At 45.6% G+C, this 26,037-nt stretch overlaps 6 protein-coding genes across 6 annotated transcripts; 4 read left to right on the top strand and 2 right to left on the bottom strand.

The window, feature by feature from the left end:
* Positions 1 to 11,631: 11,631 nt before the first annotated feature.
* THITE_2042370 (uncharacterized protein) lies at positions 11,632 to 11,961 on the top strand (the record flags this gene model as incomplete). Its single annotated transcript, XM_003648846.1, has 1 exon — positions 11,632 to 11,961. A coding segment is annotated over one exon (330 nt), but the record flags the coding sequence as incomplete, so codon positions are not given.
* Positions 11,962 to 14,678: 2,717 nt separating this feature from the next.
* THITE_133760 (uncharacterized protein) lies at positions 14,679 to 16,634 on the top strand (the record flags this gene model as incomplete). Its single annotated transcript, XM_003648845.1, has 2 exons — positions 14,679 to 14,820; positions 15,301 to 16,634. 2 exons carry the CDS (start codon positions 14,679 to 14,681, stop codon positions 16,632 to 16,634), a joined length of 1,476 nt encoding a protein of 491 aa, XP_003648893.1.
* Positions 16,635 to 17,048: 414 nt separating this feature from the next.
* THITE_2073385 (uncharacterized protein) lies at positions 17,049 to 18,555 on the bottom strand. The gene is made up of 3 exons (XM_003648844.1): positions 18,065 to 18,555; positions 17,908 to 18,005; positions 17,049 to 17,567 (listed from the first exon to the last, which is right to left on the bottom strand). Exons 1-3 carry the CDS (start codon positions 18,300 to 18,302, stop codon positions 17,112 to 17,114), a joined length of 792 nt encoding a protein of 263 aa, XP_003648892.1. The 5' UTR covers positions 18,303 to 18,555; the 3' UTR covers positions 17,049 to 17,111.
* Positions 18,556 to 18,893: 338 nt separating this feature from the next.
* Positions 18,894 to 20,989, top strand: THITE_2106867 (uncharacterized protein). Its single transcript, XM_003648843.1, has 3 exons — positions 18,894 to 20,435; positions 20,507 to 20,782; positions 20,836 to 20,989. Exons 1-3 carry the CDS (start codon positions 19,333 to 19,335, stop codon positions 20,861 to 20,863), a joined length of 1,407 nt encoding a protein of 468 aa, XP_003648891.1. The 5' UTR covers positions 18,894 to 19,332; the 3' UTR covers positions 20,864 to 20,989.
* A 142-nt stretch (positions 20,990 to 21,131) lies between these two features.
* THITE_2106865 (uncharacterized protein) lies at positions 21,132 to 22,475 on the top strand. Its single transcript, XM_003648842.1, has 3 exons — positions 21,132 to 21,319; positions 21,390 to 21,610; positions 21,675 to 22,475. The coding sequence occupies exons 1-3, from the start codon at positions 21,213 to 21,215 to the stop codon at positions 22,421 to 22,423; spliced, it is 1,077 nt and encodes a 358-aa protein (XP_003648890.1). The 5' UTR covers positions 21,132 to 21,212; the 3' UTR covers positions 22,424 to 22,475.
* A 1-nt stretch (position 22,476) lies between these two features.
* On the bottom strand, positions 22,477 to 23,619 carry THITE_2106864 (uncharacterized protein). Its single transcript, XM_003648841.1, has 2 exons — positions 23,042 to 23,619; positions 22,477 to 22,791 (listed from the first exon to the last, which is right to left on the bottom strand). The coding sequence occupies exons 1-2, from the start codon at positions 23,209 to 23,211 to the stop codon at positions 22,632 to 22,634; spliced, it is 330 nt and encodes a 109-aa protein (XP_003648889.1). The 5' UTR covers positions 23,212 to 23,619; the 3' UTR covers positions 22,477 to 22,631.
* Between the last annotated feature and the right edge of the window lie 2,418 nt (positions 23,620 to 26,037).

The raw sequence follows: 26,037 nt of genomic DNA, 5'->3' as shown, positions 1-26,037 counted from the left end.
GGATACTACTAATAAATACGAAGCAATCCTTAGTATACTATTTATTAAAGATACTGCTCTAACCTTCGATTATTGTAATAGTAATCTAATTACTATTAATCTACTTATAGAAGGAAAGATAGTCTAGATATATATTGTCTTTAAGAAGATTGTCTAGTAGAGCTACTTACTATCTCTAATGTAACTAGCTATTTAAGGATAATTCTAGAGATTGACGAAGAGTTCTAAAAGAATCTTTAACTAGATAAAGATAGAAGAAGGCGAGACTGCCCTCGGTTTCTTTGACGATAATATAAGTAAAGCGGTTTTTCATCTCGTTTTATAGAAGTCCTATATACTACTCCTTAATACTCTTTTTCACGTTGTACGTTCTTATTCTTTATCTTCTCCGTCTAGATGGACGGAGATCGAATTATTGTCTTATTTAAAAAGGAAAAGGGGGACCTCCGTCGAAAGCCCCTTTTCTAACTAGAGGCTAAGGCAGGGATTTGAGCGTAAGGTTAAATATACCTTAAAGACGTTTATACTCTAGAAGAATGTTATAAATAAGGTTCGACTAGTCGATTCGGCACTATTAGATAGCTCTACGCTAGAGGGAGACCTATTATAGTGAGAAAAGTAGCTTATAAAGGCCGAGGCAAAGATATAGTTTAAGAAGGAATAGGACGATCTTATAGTCCTCTATTTCTTAGATCTCAAGCTAGGCTCGAGGTTTACTAAGGAGCGCCTTTAAACGATACTTACTACTATAGATAGGTTCTTCAATAAGCTAGAAAAGGAGATGTTCACTAAGATCTTATAGAACTAGGAAGCTACGTTTATATAGGATTTTATTGAGTATAGGCGTATCTATAAAGATGTTGTCCCGCCCTAGTATATTAAGACTATCCTATATAAGGCTTGGCAAAGCAAGTCTATTCCGATTCCGAAACTACTAATATAGAAAGTTATTAATCTACTTAGAGAGAGGCAAATATATAGGATTATCGAGTATAGCTATATAAGCTATTGTAATAATTGGTTCCTCGTTCTTAAGAAGGACGGTAGATTATAGTTTATCAATAATACTTAAAAGGCCAATGCTATAACGATCTACAACGCTTTTATTCTACCTACTATAGAGGAATTTAATAAGGACTTTAGTAGCTATAAGCTAATGTCTCTCCTAGATCTCTTCTCTAGTTACAACTAGGTCAATCTCAATAAGTAGAGCTATAATTTAACAACCTTTTCGACGTTGATTAGTCTCTTCTATATATATATATTGCTGATAAAAGGTATAAATTCCATTGCCTAGTTCTAGCAAACTATAACAACGATCTTTAGTAACTTTATCCTAGATATTTATTAAGTCTACCTAGACGACATTGTAGTAAAAGGCCCTCGATCTGATTATAATGGCTATCTAGATAAAGGGGGACGTTGCAAATTTGTTGTCGAGCATCTTAAGAACATCGATATAGTATTGCTAAATATAGAGCTAATAGATACAACTATCGCTATAGTGAAGTCGAAGTAGACGTAGCCGAAAGCGGTCTTACTTAGTTATCTTTATATATTTGACGAGCGCCTTTCTAAGGAAGCAAAGGTGATTAAGATAAAGGAGTAGAAGACTTATTCTAACGTTAAGGAGGTATATACCTTCGTCGAAATAGTTGGATATTATCGGATTTAGATCAAGGGCTTTACGATTATTACGATTCCTCTTTATATCCTAATAAAGAAGGATACTAAATAGACTTAGGGGCCTACTAAGTAGAAGGCGATAGACGAGCTAAAGGAGAAAATCACTACTACTCTAGTCTTTACGACGTTCGTCTATAGCGATCTACGATATAGTATAATCTTCCTAGTTTATAACGCTAGTATTCTTAGCTAGGGAGATGTACTTAAGTAGGTCAGTCCTAATGGCAAGAGACACCTATATAGGTTCGAGAGTAGTATCTAGTTAAAGGTAGAGAAGCGGTATAATACTACAAAGAGGGAGCTAAGGGGGCTGCTCTTCCTTCTAAAGCGTTTTCGCTACTATCTTTTTAACGTATATTTTACTATAGAGACTAATACTCTCGTTCTAGTCTATTAGCTCAATGGTGCTATAAACGATATTCTAGGTGCTCTTATAATACGTTGGATTACTTAGATCCGCCTATTTAACTTCGAGGTTAAGTATATCCTAGGCCCTAAGAACGTTATAGCCAACGCGTTGTCCTATAAGCTGCCTAGGCCCTCTAACTATATAGAAAAGGAGTTAGAGAAAGATATCGACGACTAGGTCGACACCTAAATCTTTGTCAACTATATAGGCAAAGAGACTTTGTATCCAGAGGGGAGATCGGAACCTATCCGCCTTTAGGATAGTTACTCCTAGCGCTCCTAGGATATTGCCTACTTCCTATCGACGATAGAAGCTCTACCTAGCTACGGTCTACACTAGAAGCGACGTTAGCTTAAAAGGGAAGTATTGAAATACTTCGTCGAGGATCGTTACCTTTTCCTCTAAAGTACGAATTACGTATAGTGCTATAGGCACGTTGTTGATACCCTTGAAGAGAGATGTCTAATCTTCGACCGGTGCTATAGCGAGGTTGGCTATTATAGGAGAGAGGCAATATATCGACGAATAACGAACTACTACTACTAGTGTAGAATATATAAAGATGTTATAGAGTGGATTCGGGCTTATATACTATATTAAGCGTATAATACTTAGAGGTTCGAGGAAGTAGCAGGTTGGATAGCGCCTTCGCCTTTTCCTTTTGCCAAATGGCACCTCGATATCTAATATATACCGTCTAGCTATAGGGAGAAGAAGTATTTCCTCGTCGAGGCTTACAACGATCTTATAGGATACATCGAGGCTAAGATCCTACTAAACAAGTCCTCCGAAGCTGTTAAGTCCTTTATTATATAGTATATCCTTTGTCGCTAGGGCTACTCTATTATTATAGTTGTCGATAGAAGCTCTAAGTTCAAGGGCGAAGTTAAAGAGATCCTCTATAAACTATAGATTAAAAGAGTTATTATCTCGCTATATAATTTATATATAAACAGAGTAAATGAGGCTAGCTATATCCCGATTACTACCTTGTTTATAAAGATGACTAATAGTATAGGAAAGAGGTAGAGGGAGCTCCTTTCGTATATTTTATATATAGATCGTACAACTATTAAAGGCTTTTATAGAATATCTCCCTTCTTTCTTACCTACAACTATAAGCCTATTAGTCTAGTCGAGTTTAATGTTCCTACCTAGCGAATTCTTACCTAGGACTCTATCTATACCCGAATAGAGGGAAAGGATCCCGCTAGACGCTATACAAAGCTCATTGCCCTCTATACTTATATCCTCTAGGAAACTAAGTATAACTGCGAGATTACTATCGAACGGGTTGCCATAGCTTATAAAAAGCTAGTCGAACACCGTAATAAGGCCTATAAACGTAAATTTCGCCTAGAAAATACAATAATATCTATTAGTGATCTCGTCTTTGTCTACAACAATATTCGACAACTAGATATAAGCTTAGTCTAGAAGCTAGAGTATCATTGGTTCAGCTCATTCTATATTTAAATAATCAAAGACTAGGACACTTACTTCCTAGAGACTTTAGACGGTATACCTATCTAGATACTATATCCTCCAAACTATATAAAGAAGTTCTTTAAGCTAGATGACGTTTAGCTAGAAGCGGACGGTACGAACCCATTCCTCTGCTTAGAGGGGCATAGCGACGACGAGCACCGCTATAACGGTTACTATAGTGAAGTATAGAATAGTAGAGGAGCTGATCTTAACCCTAGTGCTAGCCGAGGCTCAGCTACTTTAATGTACTACGATAGCGAGATATACCGACTTGATAGTCGCTTAAGCTTTTACTACGATAGGGAGACGTATATTGGATATTTCTAGGGAGAACGCTACTACCTCGACGGTTACTCAAAGCTCTATAAGGATAGTAAAGGGAGGTCTAACGTCGTCGAAGACAACTAGAATATTAGCGACTAGACTATAGGTTATTACCCCTATCAATTGGCCGAGAATTCCAATAGTAGCCAACTAGTTAGGCTTCCTCATAGCAGTGAACTGTATAACGCCTTGACTAGTCGATAGTACTACTTTAGCGATCTTCATTACGTTTATAGCGATAGCCTACTAAAGGAGGAAACTATATAAATAGTCGTAGAGGACGCTATAATTATAGTAGAGGAAGAGGTCTTCAAGGAAGAAACCCCTAGTCGTACTATAGCGCTTTAGGCTAGCTAGACTTGCTCGACTACAAAGGGGGTAAAGAAGGAGCGACCTCGTTAGGAGCTTATTATTGAAATCCTTTATAGAAAGCTACCCAGTTTTTAACACTAGCCCTCTAGATATATAGGGATATACGTTCTAGAAGGGGGGGAGAGTATAGAAGTTACCACCTCCGATAGTTTTACTAGTATTTAGCTATATTTCCTTCCTAATACCCATTGTTATATTAGCCTCCTACTTGCTAGTGATATCTCTATTAGCTACGTCTTACTTAGTCTTTGTCTATCTACTATCCTTCGCTTATTTTTAGTCTTTAAGACCTTATTCTTTTTCGCCAATATCTAAGTTTTCCTCCTAGAGGGTAACCCTACTCTTAGGAGCCTTATAGTCATTTGTACCTTTTTCTTTTCACTTCTACCCTCTAGATAGATAGTTTCTATTGTATAGGACTAAGTTTCTTAGAGCTAAAGCCGAGGCTAAGAAAAATCTGTGATTAGGGTATACAGTCTCTTAATCTACTATCTATAGGCTAAGCTCCTAGACTATATCCTACCCCCTGCCTATCCTTGTCCATTGTCTCTGTCCCTTAGCAACGTAAGCTCTTACAATTGGCCTAGTACTATACTATTTGCTCCCTAATAGTATCCTCTAGTAGGACAAACCACTTTTAGCCCACCTCTTCTAGGCGTAGCTTTAACCTAGGATCGTTCTTCGGATTATATAGAAGGTAGCTCTATAAGATCAAGTCCTAAGCTAGGTGCTTCTAATCGTTCCTATAGATATAAGTCTAGGTATATTCCTTCTTCGACTAAATATAGTTGGTACATTTGTTAGCAAAGAGAGGAGTGAAAGAAGCGTAGCTATTAAAGGGCTAAGTCATATAGATATCCCTATCTTCGTTAAAAAGAGTTGTCGAACGATAATATAAAAGTTTATAGCTTTAGTAAAGAACTTTATTGCTATAGGAGTATCAGTCTTCCTCTACCTAGAGGGCGAGTATAAAAGGGAAGTGTAGCATTTACTTATAACCCTATACCTAAATTAAAAGAGCTGAAGCTTGGTTTAGGCGTATAGTAAGATAGTATATCCAATGCCTAAATGGTCCGCCATTATAATACTCTATAAACACTGGACGAAGAACTAAGGTGTTATAGTGCTATTCAATTACGTTAACTAGCCTATCGTCGATATAAACTAATCGCTATATTCTATACTAATCTTACTAATTGTTTAATAGGACCTACTAGATATATAGTAATCTGACGTTTAGTTGGAAGATCTTGATTATACTATAGATAGCCTTATATTCGACTAAAATTATAGTATATTCGTTAGTATAGTGTTTATCTTTTGGTATTAGCGAATCCTTTATTTTGCTTCGGACTACCTAGACGTACTTTTAGGCTACAAAGATCGTTGTTTTTAGTATTAGTAAGAGATCGATCTAGTGGTTTATAATCCTATATAATAGTGGCCTTTAGTCGCTTACTTTATTAGTAATTTCCTACAACGTATCGCAAATATACTAGCTACTTAGCATTATAGTTTCTAGGTTACGAATTTACATATAGGAGCTATATACGAATTCGAAAGGGAAGTAGAAGACCCAACTACTAAGAACCCGATCTGCCTAGAGAGATAAGGGTACTAGAATAAAATGGTAAGAAGGTTAGAGGAAGAAAATGCTTCTAGGATAATAAGGAGGAGAGGAAGGCCTTAAGAAATTAGAGGGCGAACGCTTATTTCTAGCTAATCAGTAGGCGCTATAAGCCTTATCCGTTTTCTTTTACCTAGTTTAGGAAAGAGCTAAGTAGCCCTCTTACCTTCGAAGGCTTGCCTACCCCTTTTTCTTAATCCTCTCGCTAGCTCTCTTATAATTAACTATTTCTTTCGCCTCGTCTACTATACCTTGGATTTTCTTACAATCGCTTTAATTAGTCTAGATCTTTCTACCTAGAGAGCAACTTTTTTATTAAGCTAAATTTTTATATACTATCGCAAGTATTGCTATAGGTCGTCGTAGGATTCCCAATTTCGTAGGGCCTATATAACCTCGGGGCGATATAACCGTTGCCCTAGGATGGAAATAGCCGCTTAGAGAGCTTAAGTTTTATATGCCACTAGGTTTATAGAAGTTTATAGGAGATAGCGATTAAGCGAGGTATTACACCTCCCTTATAGGGCAAGAGCTAGACTCAAAGATACTAAGTTACCTTAGGGAGACTAGTCCTAAGCTTTTTCTATTTCTATAGACCCTGAAGAAGTACCTATAAGATATGATCAACCGGCGGCCCAACTGGATTCAGAGCCCTCAGCTTAGCGCGAACCCTAAGATCGTAAGCTACCTGTTCCTAGGCTAGCTAGAGGGAAGATACGCAATAGATCGGTTTTTCAAGGTTAGTTTCGTAGATATAGGTATTTTGCTCTTCGACGTAGAAGGTATATTGCTCGCTAAGGAATAGCTAGAGGGCTAGATAATTCTAGACGTTATATAGTTTTTCTTTTGTCTTTATAAGGACTGTCTCTAGTTCTATCTATAGCTTGTCTTAGATACTAGTCCTACGCTAAAGGAGTTCTACTAGTCTAGCTAGAAGGTTATTGCTAACTATTGTCGCTTCTAGGTCTTCCTTTGCTTCGTCGATAGAAGATATTAGGCTATCGTAATCTTCGACTAAATTGTAGGCTAGCTTTACTACTTTAACTTTATACTCAAGAGTATAGAGATATATACCAACATTTTGTTAGAGGTCCAAATTGCTTTCTAGTCCGTCTATAGGTTCCTTTAATTATAGCTATACAAGGAGGTTATTATCTATTGCCTTTAGCAAAGTTTAGAATAGGAGTATAGATAGTTTATCTTCGAGTTTATATAGGCCTTTCTTTAAAAGCTCTAGCCCCGCCTTTTAGATAGATAGACGTAGTTTAGGCTATCCTAGCTTCGGCTATACTAGGGAGATAGTAAAATAGTTGTATAGCGATATATATTGTACTTGTAGTTAGGAGCTTATAGGAATACTCTTAGTACCTTTAAAGATTGCCCACTTTACACTAAAGGAATCCCTTCGTTATAGTAGAACAAAGGGAAAATGTATAAGCTCCCTCTAGACCTATTATCTCCAATCTAAGAACCTATATAGTCTACGCTCTTAGAGTACAACGAAGACGAGGTGATCGAAGTCCTTTAAGCCGACGATATATTTGTACCCGATGCCCCTGAATTCGATGATCTACCTATATATCTCCGTAACCACTTTAGTAATATAGAACTTAGGATCCTAGCTACGTACTTAGTAGCGTTCAAGGAAGCCTAGCTCCTTAGCTAGAGTAAGGAAGAAGTGATCACCGTCGCCTAAGTTATCTTTGTACCTTAGTTAAAGAAGGACGTAGCGTACTAGGTATACTATTATAGGGTTGTAGAACTCCTATTGGATAGATAGTTTAGCGGCGTACTACCTTTGTAAAACTCTGTAGGCGACCTTGGACGATAGCTATAAGGTACGTTTTTAGTACTTGGCGCTATTCTACCCCTTTGACCAGAGGACTAGCTAGTTGCTTTAGATCCGCTAGCGGTATTTGTAGAGGATCTTGACAATATATCGACTTGGTAGGATATTGGAGCTAAGATTATAGAGATTGCTACACTATAAGCAATTGTAATACGAAGGCTTGTCGATGCCCTTATAGATAAGATAGACTGTAAGCGCCTTCTTGGTAGTAACCTAGTTAAGAACCTTGGGGTACTAGTACAAGTAGCCTTTAAGAAGATAGTATTTAATCCCTACCTTTAGGAAGAGGAGACGCTTATCTATACGCTTATAAGGAGGCTAGACTACCTTGAGATGCCTTATACTCTGGTATAGAAGTATTTTTAGGCGCGAGGATTATCTGCGTCATTTGGCCGAACGTTACCCTTAGTATAGTATTGTAGTAAACGCCTTTATAAGGAACTTGCGAAGCTTAGACATCTACTTCGCTTACTACTATACAACCTATACGACTATGCCTTTGTCTACAAGTATAAGTATCTAGTATAGTGGTAAGGCTAGGATATATATATCAAGGAGGTAGAGGAGTACAAGAGCTAGCGTAATTAACCACTATAGCTAGCTAGACCTTTATAAGCTGAGAGAGCTATATATAGAGAGTAGTTCAAGGAGCAACGACGATAAGAGGTATGTATTAAAGAGCTTTTGAGGTGCGAGCTTGCCTATAGGAGCGTATAGTAAGCTTAAAAGGGAAGTGTGAATTGGGGTAATAGACTACCTAGGCATAGGGGACCCAGTTTTTCTGTTTTTCTATTTGTCTTAGAGCGTTATATTCATTGCTAGGGAGGTCTAACCCTCTAGTTATATATATTTAAGTAGGCTAAGCCTATCTTCTTCATTATAAAGCAAGATATTAAGTAGTTGTCAATATACGTTCGTTGATACTACGTTGGTGGTCCCTCTTCTTCTAGGAAGGCTATTGAGCCTCTTCTTCTATTGTTCTACCTCTGTCCAGACGATAGGCATTCGAGCTGTTGAGCTCTGACTGTATTTTTGTTGTCCTTTCTTGTATTTCCGCTATATCCCACTAGACGTATCTAAGCCACGTGTCTTCCTCTCGGAAGATAGCCTTCCTACTACTCGATATACACTATCTTCATCCGTCCAGAGGGATACTACATTCCTTTGGAAGCTGTCTTGCACGCCTGGTTCTAGGTGTGGTGGGGCAGGTTGGTGTGGAGGTTTTGCACCACTTCAATAGCACTCCTATATATTGATAGACGAGGACTATAAGCTCCTTCGTACTACAACTATTATAGCTATTTGCAATAAGCTTAAAAGCCGCTTTAAAATCGACTATTTAGTCGCCTTCGATACGTTTAAGTAGTTACAATTCACCTTAGCCAATATTACTAATAATAAGGATATTATAGCCTTCACCTAGACTATGATACGCTATATAAAGGCTTATAATATAAGCCGTCATAGCTAGCTTATCGCTATATTCGAAGCCTTTGATAGTAATATCTAGAGTGAGCTAGATAAGCCGACGCTATCTATAGAAGTCGATACCTTTCTTCGTCAAATCTAGGAACGAGAAAGTGTTCTCTAGCGACGTGCTTAGCGCTACCGAAGGCTATCTCCACGTCAACTATACTAGCTATAGTATCGACCCCCTTTCTAAGGAAGAGGCGGCTACTAGTAGCAAGGTTATCGCCAACTAGATAATAGCCTATAAGTATAGCTATACCACCTACTATATCAACCGTATTAGTAAACTCCGCTACTATAGCAGTACAACTAGGATACTAGACCACTAAACCAATGGCTAAACAGTCAGCTACTACGATAGCTACTTATTCTGGAGAATCGTCGCCTTCTAGTACTACTGTAATGTTAGCAAGGACAATAGAATAGGTAGTAACACCCTAGTAGACCTACGCTCGCCTTTTACAGTGATATATATCAATAGCTTAGTATTGAAGATATACCTAAAGAAGATTAATTTAGCCTAGTAGACTCCTTTTATAGCAATGTACTATTCCTAAATAGCGAATATCCTATTGCTCCCGACTAGCTTAATGTACTAGAGGACCTACTAGCCGACTCTATTGACAACGAGGTCGTCGTGCAATTTATAGCAATGTCTATTAACTCTATATACCGCTATTGCAATAAGACTTTCCTATCTAACAATAAGCTAATAGCCTATATCTATATCAACTATCTTAAGTGGCCTCAGCCTAGTAAAAAGGTTATATTCGTTAACAACGTAGACGCTTAGTTGGCAATAGATAACCCAATGTACCTCTTTAACATTATCGTCGACTTAAAAAACGAGCTACGCCCCTGTTCGCAGTAGGTGGAGTGGATAGCGCAATATAGCTTATAGCTACGTAGTCGCCTATGTTTATTATTCGGTTAAAGGTTAACGCTATGTTAGATCGAGGCGCCGGCTTCGGCTTCCGGTTATAGAGCTACCTAAAGATCAACATCGTACTGAACGCCAACCAACTGGACGACCTTTAAGAAATCTACATAGATATAGGTTGTATAGCTACACTTGTTGACCGACAATAGTTGGCTACCTATTACCCTAATGCTATTACTAGACACTGCGCTAGCCCTCTTATAGTCTATAGCATCGGCTTAGACACGTATTCTAGCCTCGATTACACTATTATCGACCTTAATTTCCAAGGCGTCCTGCCCTCTAGTACGCCCATTATCGCTAGCTTTATATACAAAGTAACTATCGTTGACGACCTTTGTACCAATATATTATTGGGTATAGATTATATAACTCTTAAAGGCTTCGATATCTTATTGTCTTAAGGCACCGTTATTATCAATTTGTATAGTGGCATTCGGATACTAGTTACTACTAAACGGTATAGAAGACTACACCGTTTGCGAGTCGTTACTATAACGTATCTTATTATTCTACTGTATACCACTATAGCCATTCTAGTCGACTATAGTATATATATCGACGATGGCTAAGCCCTTCTTTTCGAACTAACTATTTTGAACTGTATTTTAGCCTTCGCGATAGTCGTCGACTACTATATATCCTCTATCCTCGTATAGAACGACACTAGCAACCTTGTCATAGTCCCTAAAGACTATAGGATCGGCACCTTAACTTCTATCGTACCTAGATACTAGGTATATATAGTAGACGACCCAACGGCTATCGAACTAGCCGTTAAAAAGCTACTGTAGCCTATAGATAAGCTACAACTGTCGATAGCTAGCCTCGACACCGTCAAACACCTGTCCAGTGTCACTATTTACAACCTTCTACCCGACGAGCTTACGCCTATCTGGTCACTCGTAATAGAATACTAGGATATATTTAAGGACAAGGGCTTCGTCAACCTTGACTAAGACTAATGGATACGTATCAAACTACGCCTAGGTTAAGAGGCTTATATTCCTAAAAAATGCTATATCTATCCTATCAATATAGAGGACAGAGCTATTGTTAAGGACACCGTCGCCAAGCTCGAGGCCGCTAGCAAGGCTACTAAGACCTGTTTCCAAGTCCCCTTTTCCTTCTCTATCTTCGTTATCTAGTATACTACGCCCAACGGTATAAGGAAAGGCCAGATAGTGGTCGACATCCACTTACTTAATAAAATGGTCCTCCCTAACGCTTACCCTGTCAAATTGCAAAACGACATTATAGTATAGCTAGCTAACGTAAAGTACATTACTATCCTCAACGCAATAGCTTTCTATTACCAATGGTTAGTAGACCCTAAAGACAGATAGGTCTTCACTATAAATACTATAGAGGGCTAGTATATGTTCAACTACGTCGTTATAGGTTACTATAACAGCAACGTATATATATAGCGGCAAATAGACCTCCTTCTTAAGGACATTGACGCTATAGATATATATTACGACGACGTTGTCATTGGAAGCTACGACTTTGGCACTACTAACGGCTACCTTTCCTACCTTCGCGCTATATTCGAAGCCCTATATAAGTGCAACATCTTTATCGGCCCTAACAAATCGTTTATCGCGTTCCCTAGCGCTATAGTTCTTGGCCGAATGGTCAATAGTATAGGTATATCTACTATAGCCGAAAGGCTAGTAGCGATTACTACACTAGAGTTTCTATATACCCTCAAGGACCTTAAGTACTTCATTGGCGCCACCGGTTTTATATATTATAATATACTACTCTACTCTATCCTTATCGCCCTATTGTAGCGATGAAAGACAGCTCTTCTAAAAACCTATAACCGTAAAGGTAAGAGAAAGTCGTGGTTATACACTATATAGTTGTTGTTGCTAATGGCCAAGGAACTCGCGTCTTTCAAAGCGGTTAAGGCGGCCCTCTCCTATAATATAGCTATCACCTTCTTCTACAATAGCGATCCCCTATATATAGATATCGATATCTCCTAGTATAGTATCGGTACTAAGATCTACTATATTGAGCCTATAGCACTGTAAAAGATCCTTAGTAAAGACAGTCTCATCGCTATATATCTACTGTATATAGCTATCTAGCCTATTGCCTACCTCTCGTATACGCTCTCTCTTATAGAGTAAAAGTACTAGCCTACCGAGATAGAAGTCCTTAGCCTAGTATAGACACTGGCAAAATATAAAAGGTAGACAATAGCGATACGTTCTATACCTATCTATATCTTTACCGACTATAAGGCTATCCTTGGCCTCAACAATGTAACCAAGGATATTATATCCTTCGCCCTTACGAACAAGCGCCTTATCTAAGCTATAGAGTACCTTAGTTAATACGACCTCCGTATCCTCTATAAGCTTAGCAAATACTACGTAGTACTCAACGCATTGTTATAGATACCGTCAACTAACAACCCTATAGATCCAAACGCTATAGACGGCCTCGATAACCTCCTAGACGACTATATAGAACATTGGGCACTATACGCTACTGAACTATTGCGACTACTACCTATCTACACATTCCCTAAACTAGCTATAAACTAGGATATTACCTTTAGTATTCCTATAGTTAGTACAACCTTAGGCATAGTTATATTGAACATCCACCTAGACTTCGTTAAGCGTCTACAATGTAGTTATCTCGAAGACCCCGTCTAGAAGAAAACCCTTTCGGTTGTTACCTAGAACAACGCCCTTATACCTAAGAACAGGGCGAGTCTTCCGTTCTAGCTATACTATAGCCTTCTTTAGAAGACAGGTAGCTAAGTTCCCCGCCTATACATCCTATATATCTATATAACTGACGTCTTAAACGCTATTTACGACGGGAACCACTATAGATACTAGGTACTATAAGTACGCTTTAGCAATTTCTTTATTCGTTAGCCTATAAAGATAGTTTGTAAGTACGTCGACGTATACCCTAAGTACAAGGCCAACGATATCCGTCACTACTAGCTATACGGCTCTCTATAATTACTTATTGGCAATAAGTGCCTATACTATATAATTACTATCGACTTTATTGTCGGCCTCCCAATTTCTATAGAAAGCTATAACACTGCTATAGTCATCGTTGACAAGCTTAGCAAGGAGATCTAAATCGTGCCTAGCAAGACTATATAGACCTCCAAGGACTAGGGCAAACGTCTACTCCACCGGCTTATAATAGCCAACTAGGGCCTACCAAAGATTATATTATTAGATAGAGATCCTAAGTTTATAACAATGCTCTAGTAGACCATTTGGCAGTCACTAAGCACTAAGTTGCTATATACTACAGTATACTATCTAGCTACCGATAGCTAAACCAAACGGATAATCTAGACCATTGAATCGGCTCTACAACACTATATCCAAGCCCTCGATGACTTTTATAGATAGCTAGAGGTTATCCTACTTCTATAGTTCGAATACAACAATACCTATATAGCTATAACCAGTATATCGTCCAACGAGGTTATTAAAGGCTTCAACCCAGTTACCGTTGCCAACGTTATTGCTAACTATGACACTAAGCTGAGAGCACTACTACTATAAATACGCTTGGACGCCTACAACGCTATCGCTATTGTAGCTATAACTACCAAATACTACTACGACTATCGCTATAAAGTACACTTCTTCAACGTAGGCAACAAGGTTTAGCTATACCTCTATAAGGGTTACTCTATACTTATAACTAGTATTATCGACAACAAGTTTAGCTAGCAATATATAGGACCCTTGACTATCCTAGAACAAGTTGGACGATTAGCCTACTGGCTATAGATACCACTATTATAGAAGATCTACGACGTGGTCAGCATTGACTATCTAGAGCCCTATACGTTCGACCTATACAGTAGATAGCTCCTAGTCATCTATCCCATCACTATAGCCAAGTTATATATCAACGCCATCATAGCGCAACGAAAGCACAACGGCAAGCCCCAATATCTCATCATATACTATAGATTGGGCAGGGAGTACGACCAGTAGGTCACTAAGGACCATTTAGCGGCCATAGCGCCACAAATGCTACAGGCATAGCGAAAACACCATCAATAATATCATTACTACATCGACGAGGGCGTCGATCTTTCGTATAGCGGCAGATTGTAGGAAGCACTTCCCACAAGGCATTAAGGCATCATTACCGGGGCAGGGGCATCCGTTACAGCCCTATAGCCCAGAGTGGCGTGGACATAGTACTGTACTTATGCAAGATAGACACAGAGGTGGAGATACCACCACCATGATCATCATCAATCAATCCAATCCATCGATCAACGCATTGCGTAACATTTGTGCCACACAAGGGGCCAGGGCCTCCGTCGCTTGTTCCGCCATTCAGCGCACGATCGGGAGATTCCGTGTGGACCCCGAGGCAGCTTTACGCGCCCGCAAACCAAACGCCAGCGCCCCGCCATTGGCTGGCAGGGACTCACCCCTCTGCTTGCTGGCTTGCATATTGGGGGCGCGCCTGCGCTACGGGTCGTGATTGGGCCGGCGCCATGGCCACCCCCAGAGGCTGCCCGACTGTGCCTCTGAAGGACCTCAATCCTGCATCCGCAGCTGACCCAGTGCGAGCAGTCTGGTGTGTGGACGGCGGGCCGTCGCGCAATCTGCCTCGTGCTACCGCTTGCCGGAGGTATTGTACATCCATACCTGAGATGGTACGCCCTCGCTTCGTCAGAATGAGTTGGCATTCGGTGTCGAAGATGAGATTCGCAGCTGGTTCAAAACGGCGTGCTGGAAGACGCAGTTCCCGTCTGCGGATAGCTTCCCTCTCCACCGAGTTTTTTTGCCTCTCCTCTCGACTCTCTTAGCATCCGCAGGTTTGGCTGCGGTTTGTTGTCGGGATCGGCGGAGTCCTGGCACCCTGGACGGTGGTACTCTGCGTGCTCACGGTAAAGCTACTGTGCAACCAGCCTGGCCTGCACCCGGTGGCGAGCAGAACCAACTGCATACACACATCGGCAGCTAGTTCTTGCCCAGCCGACGTGTGGCTGCCCGTCTTTGAGTGCTTGTGCCTCTCTTATTTCAGACTAGCCGTCCCATCCGCTTTCCCGGCTTCCCATGGTCGTTATTTTAGGGCCTCTCGGCAATCGAACTTGGTGCTTGGCACCGTCTAAGTCGAGAGATCCGGGCCAGGCTGGGCTCGGATAGCCAAAACCTCCTCTTCCAGTTTTAGGCCGCTGGACGGACGGGTTCTGCTTACTGCGACGGGGAGCCACGGGGAGAACGGCAACATGGCTCTCGCCGGGTCCCACATCCTGCCGAGGGATTCGGACTCGGGCTCCAATGGCACGCTCACCACCGGCGCCATCGCCGGCATCGCCTGCGGCGCCGGCGCGCTCTTCCTCGGCGCCGCCGGCCTGTTCATCGTCTACTGGCGCCGGCAGCGCCAGTTTGACCGCGAAGACGAGTATTACGAGAACCACTTCGAGGGGAGGGGACCGCCGGGCTCCACGGCCCCGGCCGTCACTTACACCATGGACTACAAGATGGACGACCCGCAACACAACGAGGGGGACCACGGGTCCTCATACACCTACTCGCCCGAGAAGGCGTCCTACCCCTTCTCTCCGCTGAGCGCCCTTGAGTCCGCCAGCGCGATGCCCACCCACCCGGCCTACATCCCGCGGGCCCTCGTCCGGGGCCGCACCACGCCCAGCAACCGCTCCGTAGCAACCGCCTCACCACCGCCCTTCCCCACGCCGGCCTTCTCCTCCGCCTCCACCTCCAACTCCAAAACCCAGCCCGACGATGCCATGATCCAAGCCTACCTCAACGCCGCAACTGCCGCGCAGCCGCAGCCGCAGCCGTCCCCACCCCCCCAGGCAGGCGACGCGCCCACGGAGTCCGACTCCTCCTTCTCGGGCGGACTCCCTCTTCAATCCTATCCACCGCGAACGCACTCGGCCCCAACCACCGTCCCAGCTATGGTCTTCCCCTCCATCTCCTCCCCACCGCATTCGGCCTCCTCCACCACCGACAGCGCCCGCGCCAGCGGCAGCGGCAGGACCAGCCACGGGCGGCCGCCGCCCGCGCGCCGCCCGCCGCCGCCGCCACTGAAGAACCTATCCACCTCTCCGGGCGCCAAGCCCCTGTCCGGGCGCGAGAACGCGACAATCAGCGGGCCCCTCGCCTTCCCGCAGCACTACCACCACCCAGGCTACCAGCCCGGCAGCGGCAGCGGCAGCGGCTGGATACGCGAGGACGACACAAGCGACGCCGCGGCGGCGCAGGGCCAGTCGCAGTCGCAGTCGCAGTCGGAGTCCGGCGGGCGAATGCGGAGTTTCCGGGCCCGGGCGTTCTCCTCGCCTCGCGGCGGCGGCGGCGGCGGCGGCGGCGAGAGGGAGGCCAAGAAGAAGGAGAAGAAGGAGAAGAAGAAGAAGCAGCGGAACAGCGGGGGCCATCGGTTCTACGCCGAGGTGGAGATTGGGAACGGGAGCGATATTTGGTAAACCGGGTAGTAGTTCTTTCTTGCGTTTACTTCTTCCCTTCTCTTATTCATGGGTTAAGGGAGAAATGAGGGGTGGCGGGGCGGCTGTCTGCTTTTTTTTATTCTTGTTCTTGCTTTACAGGCTGATACAGGACGCTCATTTATCTCGCGGTCAATACGGGACATGCGATGACGGTATGGGGTTTGGGTTCGGCCATGTTGGGGCCACGGCGTTACAAGGCCTGTTTTTGTTGTTCAGAGTCGGGATTCGGGGTACCGGTTGGGCTTCAAGGTTGTAAGCTGGCTGCTGCTCTGGAGTTCAAGGGGTACAACTGGACCGGATGGCACTCATGGCTGGATATACCAACCTGACGAGCTGGACATAGCAGTACATATGACAAGTGTGTACTTCACAATTGTGCTCACTGCAACAATGCGCAATCAAGGAATGCGGATCATATTGAACTGCAAACTTGTTGTACATTCTCTCACGGCCCTATCAGTTGCCGCCCAATCGACGGCCGGCACCCCTCGTCCTCCAGGAATCGGGAAGCACAGAGCCAGCCGACGCCCCCGTGCTGCTGTCCGTCGTCGGGCCGCTGGGCTGGCGGATGGCCGAGCCGTATGGGCGGCGCAAGACGGCGGGAGTCTGGACAAGCCATGAAACAAACGCCGGGGTGGGCAGCAGGTTCCAACCGCCTCCAAACTCAGGCCACAGGCGCGTCACGAAATCGTGCAGATGCGCCGCTACGATGCCGCTGATCTGCAGCGGAATGATTCCCGGGTTCATGAGCATCGACGCTCCGATCATGCAGTACGGCAGCGCCTGCGCCGGGACGGTGAAAAAGAAGAAGCCCGTCTTGACACCGCGCTGGTCCTGCGTGGCCGTGTAGACCATCGCTATGAGCAATCCCTGGAGGAAGAAGGCGCCGCCGAGGAAAGCCCGGTTGATGAGCTGCGCTCGAGGTCAGTAGCTTCTTCAAAAGCATACTTTTTATCACCCCAGGCTGCTGCTCGTGCTGATATGTAGGGAGCAAAGAAAACCACCCGAGTAAACGGTGAGAGTCACCCGAGCCATCCATAAGACATCCCACCATGCCCGCACCCCGACCGACCCTTAATGAGGATTTGCGAATGACGGGTCGGCCGACATACGGGGGTAATCTTCCTCGCTTCCAGGAACCGCGATAGTTGGGAGAGCGTGCACTATGCGGGCAGATATGCGAGGTGTCGTGGCTGAAGGCGTGTCTGAAAAAGACAGAAGAGAACAACAAAGAAACGAGAGAGGAACCTACGATAATGAGCCCGCCAACAGTGATGAGGTACCAGAGGACGTCCTCCTTGCGGGGAAATTTCGGATTCGACGTCTCCAGCTGCTTCAGGTACTGATAGGCTGTTTCCCGCGTGTCAGACAACACTCGTCGCCAGGAGAAATGCTGGAGCGCCCATTACCGAAGTAGGGGTCCATGATGATGCCGATCTGCGGCCCGCTGAGGAAGAAGTTCGTGGCCAGGCGCCATATCTCAGGCGGCAGCCGGAAGAGCCTATCCTCAGTGAAGTAAATCCACACGGGCGACAGCAGGCCTAGATGCACTGAAATCGATGTGACAACGATTGCCGTCGTCAATGTTCGTGCCAATGGCGGCGCCGCCCAGTAGGCATCCATGATCTCCGACGACACGGACGACATTGTCTGCTGGGTGGGTGTTGTGGACAGGGATGGTGGAAAATGAAGAATTTTCGGTTCGGGTGCGCTTTGTGTCTCGATGGATCAAACGAGAAGCTCCTTGGCTCAGAACCAGAGAAAAATAAAATTCAGGAAGGCATGGCAAGGTGACAATTCTCAGATAAAACAGGGAAGAAAAAAAGCGACGGAAAGGCCCAGAAGGCCCGGTCGAGGAGATGCTGCTCCCACGAGGCACCAATACTGAGATGGTGAATCGTGTCTTTTTGGAGCTTGGTCAGAAGAACGGAAGCAGAAAGAAGTTTGCAACAAACAGAAATGATTTTATGGAGTCTGGCTGGTGGAGAAACCAAACGGGGCTCGAGCCACAGCGACTGGCTTGGCGTGGGCGTTACGCTCTTGCACGAGAGCAGCCACAAAACACACACCAGGGAGCCCCACTTCCCTGGACTGCGAGCTGTGGAATTTGACTTGTACAAGTCATCCGTATTTAAAAGGATGTCCCAGAGCGGTAATGAAAACCATGAGGGTCCAAGCTCACTCACCTCCCAGTCATCCCAGCTTCCTTTGGCTCGAGGTGATGAGGTGGCTGAATGAGAGCAGGAGTTCGAACCTAAAGCTCAGCAAGCACCTCGGAGTCTCTTCTGGCGGAAAGGCGGCCGAGGAAGACGGCTCTGTCGTGGTGAGACGACCCAGCGGTTCGTTACGCAATCGGTTCGCTCTTGAGGACTACCGTGGTTTACTAGATTTGAATTGATACACCTGGTTACACCTATATACTATCTTTTCCTATATGCATATATGTTGTGCAGCCTAAAGTTTTTGAATTCTGTTTTCCTTGCTCATTTCAATCAATTCTTCGAAGGGGTGTGCGCGGTCCTCATATGCAGTGCCAAGACGCTGAGTTTCAAGGCGTTCTGACACAGCGTCGTGTGAATTCCGAATTTCGGTCTAAAACGGGATTTTGAGCGTTGACTCAACCACCAGCCCCCGCCACAGATTCCCGACCGTCCTACTCGAGGACCTGGAGATGACCATGGCGGGCTTCCACGGCTGTTTGCTGAGCCAATTGAGGCAATCGCGCGTGCAGGTAGCCCGCTACGTCGGCCGCACGCCGTCGCGGGCGTACTCGACGCCGCCCAACGGCTCGATCCCGGCCGCCAAGAAGAAGTACGTCCCGACCCAGGGCACATATCCGCTCGGCTTCAAGACGTCCGGCACCGTCGTCGGAGTCAAGCCGAGCAACAAAACGAAGCCCGACCTGGCCCTGCTGACGTCGGATGTGCCCTGTGCGGCCGCCGCGGTTTTCACCAAGAACAAGTTCCAGGCGGCCCCCGTCACTTTCAGCAGGAGCCTCCTCCAGAAAAAGGGCAACCGGGGCATCCAGGGCGTCATCATCAACTCGGGTTGCGCCAATGCTGTCACTGGCAAGGGCGGCCTGGAGGATGCCGCCAAGATGGCACAGGAGGCCGATAAGTGCATCGGCCAGACCGACAGCACCATCGTCATGAGCACCGGCGTGATCGGCCAGCGCCTGCCCATCGACAAGATCCTCGACAAGGTCCCGGCCGCGCACCAGGCTCTGGGCGGGTCCCACGAGCACTGGCTGACAGCCGCGAAGGCCATCTGCACCACCGACACCTTCCCGAAGCTCATGTCCCGCACCTTCACCCTGCCTTCGTCGCCGGCCGTCGAGTACAGGATAGCGGGCATGACCAAGGGCGCCGGCATGATCCACCCCAACATGGCCACGCTCCTGGGCGTCATCGCGACGGACGCGCCCGTCTCGCCGGCCGCCCTGCCGTCGGTGCTCAAGCACGCCGTCGACCGCTCGTTCAACAGCATCACCATCGACGGCGACACGTCGACCAACGACACGATCGCGCTGCTGGCCAACGGGCTCGCCGGCGGCAGGGAGGTGGCGGCCGGCACGCCGGACTTGGACGCCTTCCGCGCCGTGCTGACCGACTTCGCGGCCGCGCTGGCGCAGCTCGTGGTGCGCGACGGCGAGGGCGCCACCAAGTTCGTCACCATCCGCGTGACCGAGGCGGCCAGCGAGGAGACGGCCCGCCGGGTTGCCAGCACCATCGCCCGGTCGCCGCTTGTCAAGACGGCGCTGTATGGCAAGGACGCGAACTGGTGCGTATTGCCGTCTATGTTGGAGAAACATGCTGCAGAAACTCTTTTGGTTTTACTGACATGAAGTGTAGGGGCCGCATAACATGTGCCATCGGTTACTCGCTTATATCTGAGCCAGGACAGCCCATCAACGAGGTTCCCATCGCCCCGGAGAAGACCAACGTTTCTTTCATCCCGACAGACGGCACGGCTGAGCTGAAGCTCCTGGTCAACGGCGAGCCGGAGCAGGTTGACGAGGCGAGGGCTGCTGAGATCCTGGAGCTCGAAGACCTCGAGATTCTCGTCAGGCTGGGCATGGGCAACAAGCAGGCTACGTACTGGACCTGCGACTACAGCCACGAGTACATGTGAGTGAATGCTAGCCCCCAAGGTTGAGTTGTTGGCTGACTTGGAGATGCAGCACCATCAACGGCGATTATCGCACGTAGAGGGGGGAAGCCTTGCAACGGGGTCGAGGACCATGACCATAGACGTACATACCTAATGATAAGATTTACAACATATAAGAAATACAGTGATACAATATATTGAATCTCATGGCCTCTTGACTGCTGCATGTCTCCCGACATAGAGATCTGCATGTTCCTTTGACTCGATGTGTTCGACTCGGGAAGGCAAGTCTCAAGGGTTAGGGTTGTGCGAAAAGCACTTAATGCGAACGCGTCTCAACACGCGTCGTGGTTGGCACGGGCCTGACTCTCAGGCAACCCACCAGCCCGCCACACTGTTCCTACCCATTTGGACGGTTAACATCAGTCAGCCACACGCACAATCACAATGCCAGCAGTGAGGGCTGAAGTGAAGGGCGAGTCGTCCACCGCGGCGTACAAAGCCGTCACTGCCCATGCGAATGCAGATGACAGCCCCGCGTACGAGCTGCCATGGTGAGTGGTGCAGAACAGAGCCGACCGGGCCAGCTTGCGAAGCCGATCGTGCTGATTTCCCGCTTCTCAGGGTAGAAAAGTACAGACCCGTTTTCCTCGACGACGTTGTCGGCAACACAGAGACGATCGAGCGGTTAAAGATCATTGCCCGCGATGGCAACATGCCGCACCTCATCATCTCGGGGATGCCCGGTATTGGCAAGACGACCAGCGTTCTCTGCCTGGCAAGGCAATTACTGGGCGATTCATACAAGGAGGCCGTGTTGGAGCTGAATGCCAGTGACGAGAGAGGTTCGGTCCCGTCTGTGTTTCCCAGCCCTACCAGAACGTTGTTTCTGACCAGTCAGTACCATAGGCATCGAAGTGGTCCGGCAACGAATCAAGGGGTTCGCGCAGAAGAAGGTCACTCTCCCCGCGGGGCGGCACAAGATCGTGATCCTCGACGAGGCGGACAGCATGACCTCGGGCGCGCAGCAGGCCCTGCGGCGGACGATGGAGATCTACTCGAATACAACGCGCTTCGCGTTTGCGTGCAACCAGTCCAACAAAATCATCGAGCCGCTGCAGTCGCGCTGCGCCATCTTGCGGTTCGCCAAGCTGACCGACGCCCAGGTGGTCAAGCGGCTGCTGCAGATCATCGAGGCCGAGAAGGTCGAGTACAGCGACGACGGGCTGGCGGCGCTCGTCTTCAGCGCCGAGGGCGACATGCGCCAGGCCATCAACAACCTGCAGTCGACCCACGCCGGCTTCGGCTTCGTCTCGGGCGACAACGTCTTCAAGGTGGTCGACTCGCCGCACCCGATCAAGGTGCAGGCCATGCTCAAGGCGTGCTACGAGGGCAACATCGACGCCGCGCTCGACTCGCTGCGCGAGCTCTGGAACCTGGGCTACTCGAGCCACGACATCATCAGCACCATGTTCAAGGTGACCAAGACGATCCCCACGCTGAGCGAGCACGCCAAGCTCGAGTTCATCAAGGAGATCGGCTTCACCCACATGAAGATCCTGGAGGGCGTGCAGACCCTGCTGCAGCTCAGCGGCTGCGTGGCCCGGCTGTGCAAGCTGAATATGGACCCGAAGAAGTTTGAGCTGCCGACGAAGTGACGAGGCCAATATACCAAGATACCCCATGGCGTTCCCTCCTCCGCCTCAAGATGTGAATCGAATGAACGGCGTGATGTATTCTTACAAGCCGCGAGAGCGAGCCCGCCTATCTCTTACGCCCCCCCCACGGCTAATCAACTTTCCCGTCTTATCCAACTTACACGCCCGGCATTTCCTCCCAAACCCCTCCCTCGTCAACCATCAGCTCTCATTCATCCTCATCCTTCCCTAACTCCCTCTCAATGCTCTGCCAGTAAGCCTGCTCCGTCGCCAGCCGCCTCTGCATCCTGATCCGCGCCTCGTACTGCCTTAGCCGCCGGTCCGCCTCGATCATGCTGCCCAGCACCATCCCCGACATCTGCAGGTAGCTGCACGCGAATCAAACCAGAAAGCCGGACCGGAATCAGCGCTGTGCATTGATAGACCACGAACCAATGAAAGCCCCCCCCTCTCCCAAAAATCCCAACCCCCAACTCCCAACTCCACTCCCCATCACTTCATAGGAGAGAGCAGGATAGAAGGACGTAGAGGATATCGTATCGCAATTGTAGAGTTGAGAGAGAGAGAGAGGAAAAGAAGGAAAGGGGAGTGGATGGGAACGAGGAAGACGGAACGTACACCTTGAACTGGATCGTCAGCCCCCGGTACACGGGCGACAGCACGTAGCCCAGGCCGCCGAGCAGGGCGCTCGCCACGCCCCACTTGACGGCGCCGTAGACGGCGCCGCGCGTGGCTTCCCAGGAGGCGTCGGTCGCCTCGTTGTGCTTGTTGTCGTTGATGGAGGGCATCGGTGGTGCGGATACAATTCCGGTTTGGGTCTGTTTGGGTGAGGCGTTGGTGGTGGCGTTGCCCGGGTCTTGGGGTGGCTTGGGTTGTTGTAGCTGTCTTTTGCTTCGAGCCGGAGATATCTCGGCTTGGTGTTGGGGGTCGCGTGAGGGAGATGACGGAGCTTGGCGGCACTGGTTTCTATCTAGAAAAAAAAAAAGACAGAGAGGGCTTCGCTGTTTTTCTTCGAAACAGGCCCTGATTATGCGTCCTCGTGCAAATATGACAGCCGCCCGCCCGCGCAGGACGCAAAGTGTATCCCACCCCGTTATGTTGGTGCTCGGTGTGTGTGTTCCCGTCGCCTGATCTCTCTCTCGGGTGCTTGCTCCCCCGATGTCCCGAATATAAGAACAGAGATTCGATCCGGCTGTCCAAGAAAGGCCGGCCTTAATGAGAATTACCAATTCTGCACCGAACACAGCTACGCACCCCGCGAATACGTTATAGGCTCGTAAAGCGCTTGGCCGGGATCCTGGATACGGGAGTTGAGATGACACGCTACAGCGAGCTACGAAGTGTAGATACAACGGTAGGATCGTAGTAGAGCATCGGAATACAAAGAGAGAGTACGTTGTTCCAGTACAAAGGAGAGCTAAAGACTAAACAGAGCGTAGTATATATATATCCAGGAGTAGGGAAGCCATGGCCAGTGCACTATACCAAGCTCTAAGCCCTTTACCCCTAACGTAACACACCCCCCAGTTGTTTAACAGAGCGCTTGAATATATATGAGTTGAACAACTGAACTACGAAAAGCCAGAATATAGGAAATCCTTATAAACAGTAGGTTATATAGGAGTAGGTTGTATAAGGCTATAAGAAATTCTAAAGTACAATTTTAGCTAATTAGAGCGCTTAGATCTAGGGGAGATATAAATTCCTATCTATAGGAGCTCAAGCTTCCTTCTTCCTATATATATCTTCTTATTTATATATATAGTAGCTACTACTACTACTATTCCTAGTTCCCTAAAGCGTATAAGACTACTATACCTCTATACTTTGATATCTTTTTAGATAAATTGTCTATACTTTCGTCTACCCCTTTAAAGAAGGGTAACAATGCTAAAGAGCTTGTAGTAGAATCTACTACTTTATATACCACTTTTAAAGAGTCTACTATACCTTCTTCCAACTAGCGCTATAGTCCCTTAGTCAAATAAATTATATACTCTTCTTTCTAATTTACTACTATATTGCCCTAATATACCCCCTAGTTATATACTACAAATGACTATAGAGTATAAGATCCTATACCTAGATTATATATATATTACTTTTATAGGCTCCTACAATAGAACCTACTACAACTATAATAGCTATAGTATATACTACTAGTACTATAAACGCTTTAACTATAGCTATAAGCCGATTCTACCTACTACTATAGAGAAGATATAAACTTTGACTATAGCTATCAACAACTTCGACTAGAAGGTAAGTCTCTACTATCTACTACTCTATACCCTCTATCTAATACCGAATAGGCTATAAAGAAGATTCGTCTTACGCTTTATATACTCTTGAACAATCCCTAAGAGGTCGAGGAGGAGGGAGAGCAAGAGGATATAGATATAGCAGAGCTTATAGAGGAGTAGCTTTAGTAGTAGGCGTAGGAGGTCCCTATAGTCGCCTAGGGTAGAGCCCTAGATAATCCCCTTAGTTTCACGCCTATAGCGTTGATAGAGAGTAAGGTGTAGGAGGTGCTCTCTAAATAGGTAAAGAGCAATAAATTGATTAATAACTAGGAACTAGAGTAGGTTGTTATATAGACAATAGAGCTAGTAAAGCGGTTAGAGATATAGGTAAGGATCCTTTAGCTTTAGGGAAAGGTAGCGATAATAGAGCTTATTAATTACTAGAATATATAGGGTAAGAGTATAGAATAGCAGTAGTAGATAGTCCTTATAAAGAAGAGAGTTAACTCCCCTACTCTTTTCTTGTCTAACGTATATCTTAAAGGTTTAATAGAGTATAAAAGTGCTTGAACTTCTACTTTAAGAGCTATTTCGTTAAACCGTCTATAGGCATCTATATAATAGGGAGGTAGAGTATATTAAACTACTTATTCTAATACTCCTAGCGAAGCTATATATTATAAATATCTATATAGTGTAGGCGAATATTGATCTTTATATACTTTTCTACTATAAGCTAAATCGTTTGCTAATTGTTATAGAAGATCCTTTAAAGCTCTCTAATCTTAAACGTAAGGTCCTTAAATAAGTACTTTAGGGCAATTGTCTTAGCTATAGTAAGTGACAAAGCTTTTAACTCTGCTTTAGTAGAAGATATAGTGACAGTATTTTACTATATAGCCTTCTAGAAGATCAACCCTCTAAAGAGTATTATAATATAACCCTATAAAGAGCATTGTATATCTAGATTATCCCTATATAATACATTAGATATAATCTAAAGTACCTAGTAAATGCTCTTACTCCTATACTATATACTAAAGAAGCGTATAGTATATAGATACTAAATAACTTGTTTTACTACTTTGATATACTCTAGTCCTAGATTTATTAGGAACTAGGAGAGCTTTATAGCTATAAACGCGACGTCTAGTTGGATTATAACTATAGAGTAGAGGATCGAGCCTATAAGCTCTTAGTATAGTTTGACCTACTTAGGGGACACTTCTCCTTTAAACTTACAAAGCTCCTCTATAAGAAGAGGGATAGCTAGAGCACTTATAATATTAGAGAGACTATACTTCTTTATAATCTTCTTAATATACTAGTTGTATATAAGCTAGATCTTATATACTCTATAGTTATAGATAA

The sequence above is a fragment of the Thermothielavioides terrestris genome, chromosome 1, assembly GCF_000226115.1.
Source record: "Thermothielavioides terrestris NRRL 8126 chromosome 1, complete sequence".
Taxonomy (NCBI): domain Eukaryota; kingdom Fungi; phylum Ascomycota; class Sordariomycetes; order Sordariales; family Chaetomiaceae; genus Thermothielavioides; species Thermothielavioides terrestris.
Note: the sequence above shows the minus strand (reverse complement) of the source record. Positions and strands in the feature narration are given on the sequence as shown.

What these genes read in the sequence shown, in the direction of transcription:
- THITE_2106867 (XM_003648843.1), top strand. Translation starts at nt 19,333, where the DNA reads ATGGCGGGCTTCCACGGCTGTTTGCTGAGCCAATTGAGGCAATCGCGC. An exon ending in TATGGCAAGGACGCGAACTG is followed by an intron (nt 20,436 to 20,506) that starts GTGCGTATTGCC and finishes CATGAAGTGTAG; the next exon opens with GGGCCGCATAACATGTGCCA. An exon ending in GACTACAGCCACGAGTACAT is followed by an intron (nt 20,783 to 20,835) that starts GTGAGTGAATGC and finishes TTGGAGATGCAG; the next exon opens with CACCATCAACGGCGATTATC.
- THITE_2073385 (XM_003648844.1), bottom strand. Translation starts at nt 18,302, where the DNA reads ATGTCGTCCGTGTCGTCGGAGATCATGGATGCCTACTGGGCGGCGCCG. An exon ending in CATCATGGACCCCTACTTCG is followed by an intron (nt 18,006 to 18,064) that starts GTAATGGGCGCT and finishes CGCGGGAAACAG; the next exon opens with CCTATCAGTACCTGAAGCAG. An exon ending in CTGTTGGCGGGCTCATTATC is followed by an intron (nt 17,568 to 17,907) that starts GTAGGTTCCTCT and finishes CCTCGAGCGCAG; the next exon opens with CTCATCAACCGGGCTTTCCT.
- THITE_2106865 (XM_003648842.1), top strand. Translation starts at nt 21,213, where the DNA reads ATGCCAGCAGTGAGGGCTGAAGTGAAGGGCGAGTCGTCCACCGCGGCG. An exon ending in CCCGCGTACGAGCTGCCATG is followed by an intron (nt 21,320 to 21,389) that starts GTGAGTGGTGCA and finishes CCCGCTTCTCAG; the next exon opens with GGTAGAAAAGTACAGACCCG. An exon ending in GAATGCCAGTGACGAGAGAG is followed by an intron (nt 21,611 to 21,674) that starts GTTCGGTCCCGT and finishes TCAGTACCATAG; the next exon opens with GCATCGAAGTGGTCCGGCAA.
- THITE_2106864 (XM_003648841.1), bottom strand. Translation starts at nt 23,211, where the DNA reads ATGCCCTCCATCAACGACAACAAGCACAACGAGGCGACCGACGCCTCC. An exon ending in CTGACGATCCAGTTCAAGGT is followed by an intron (nt 22,792 to 23,041) that starts GTACGTTCCGTC and finishes ATTCGCGTGCAG; the next exon opens with CTACCTGCAGATGTCGGGGA.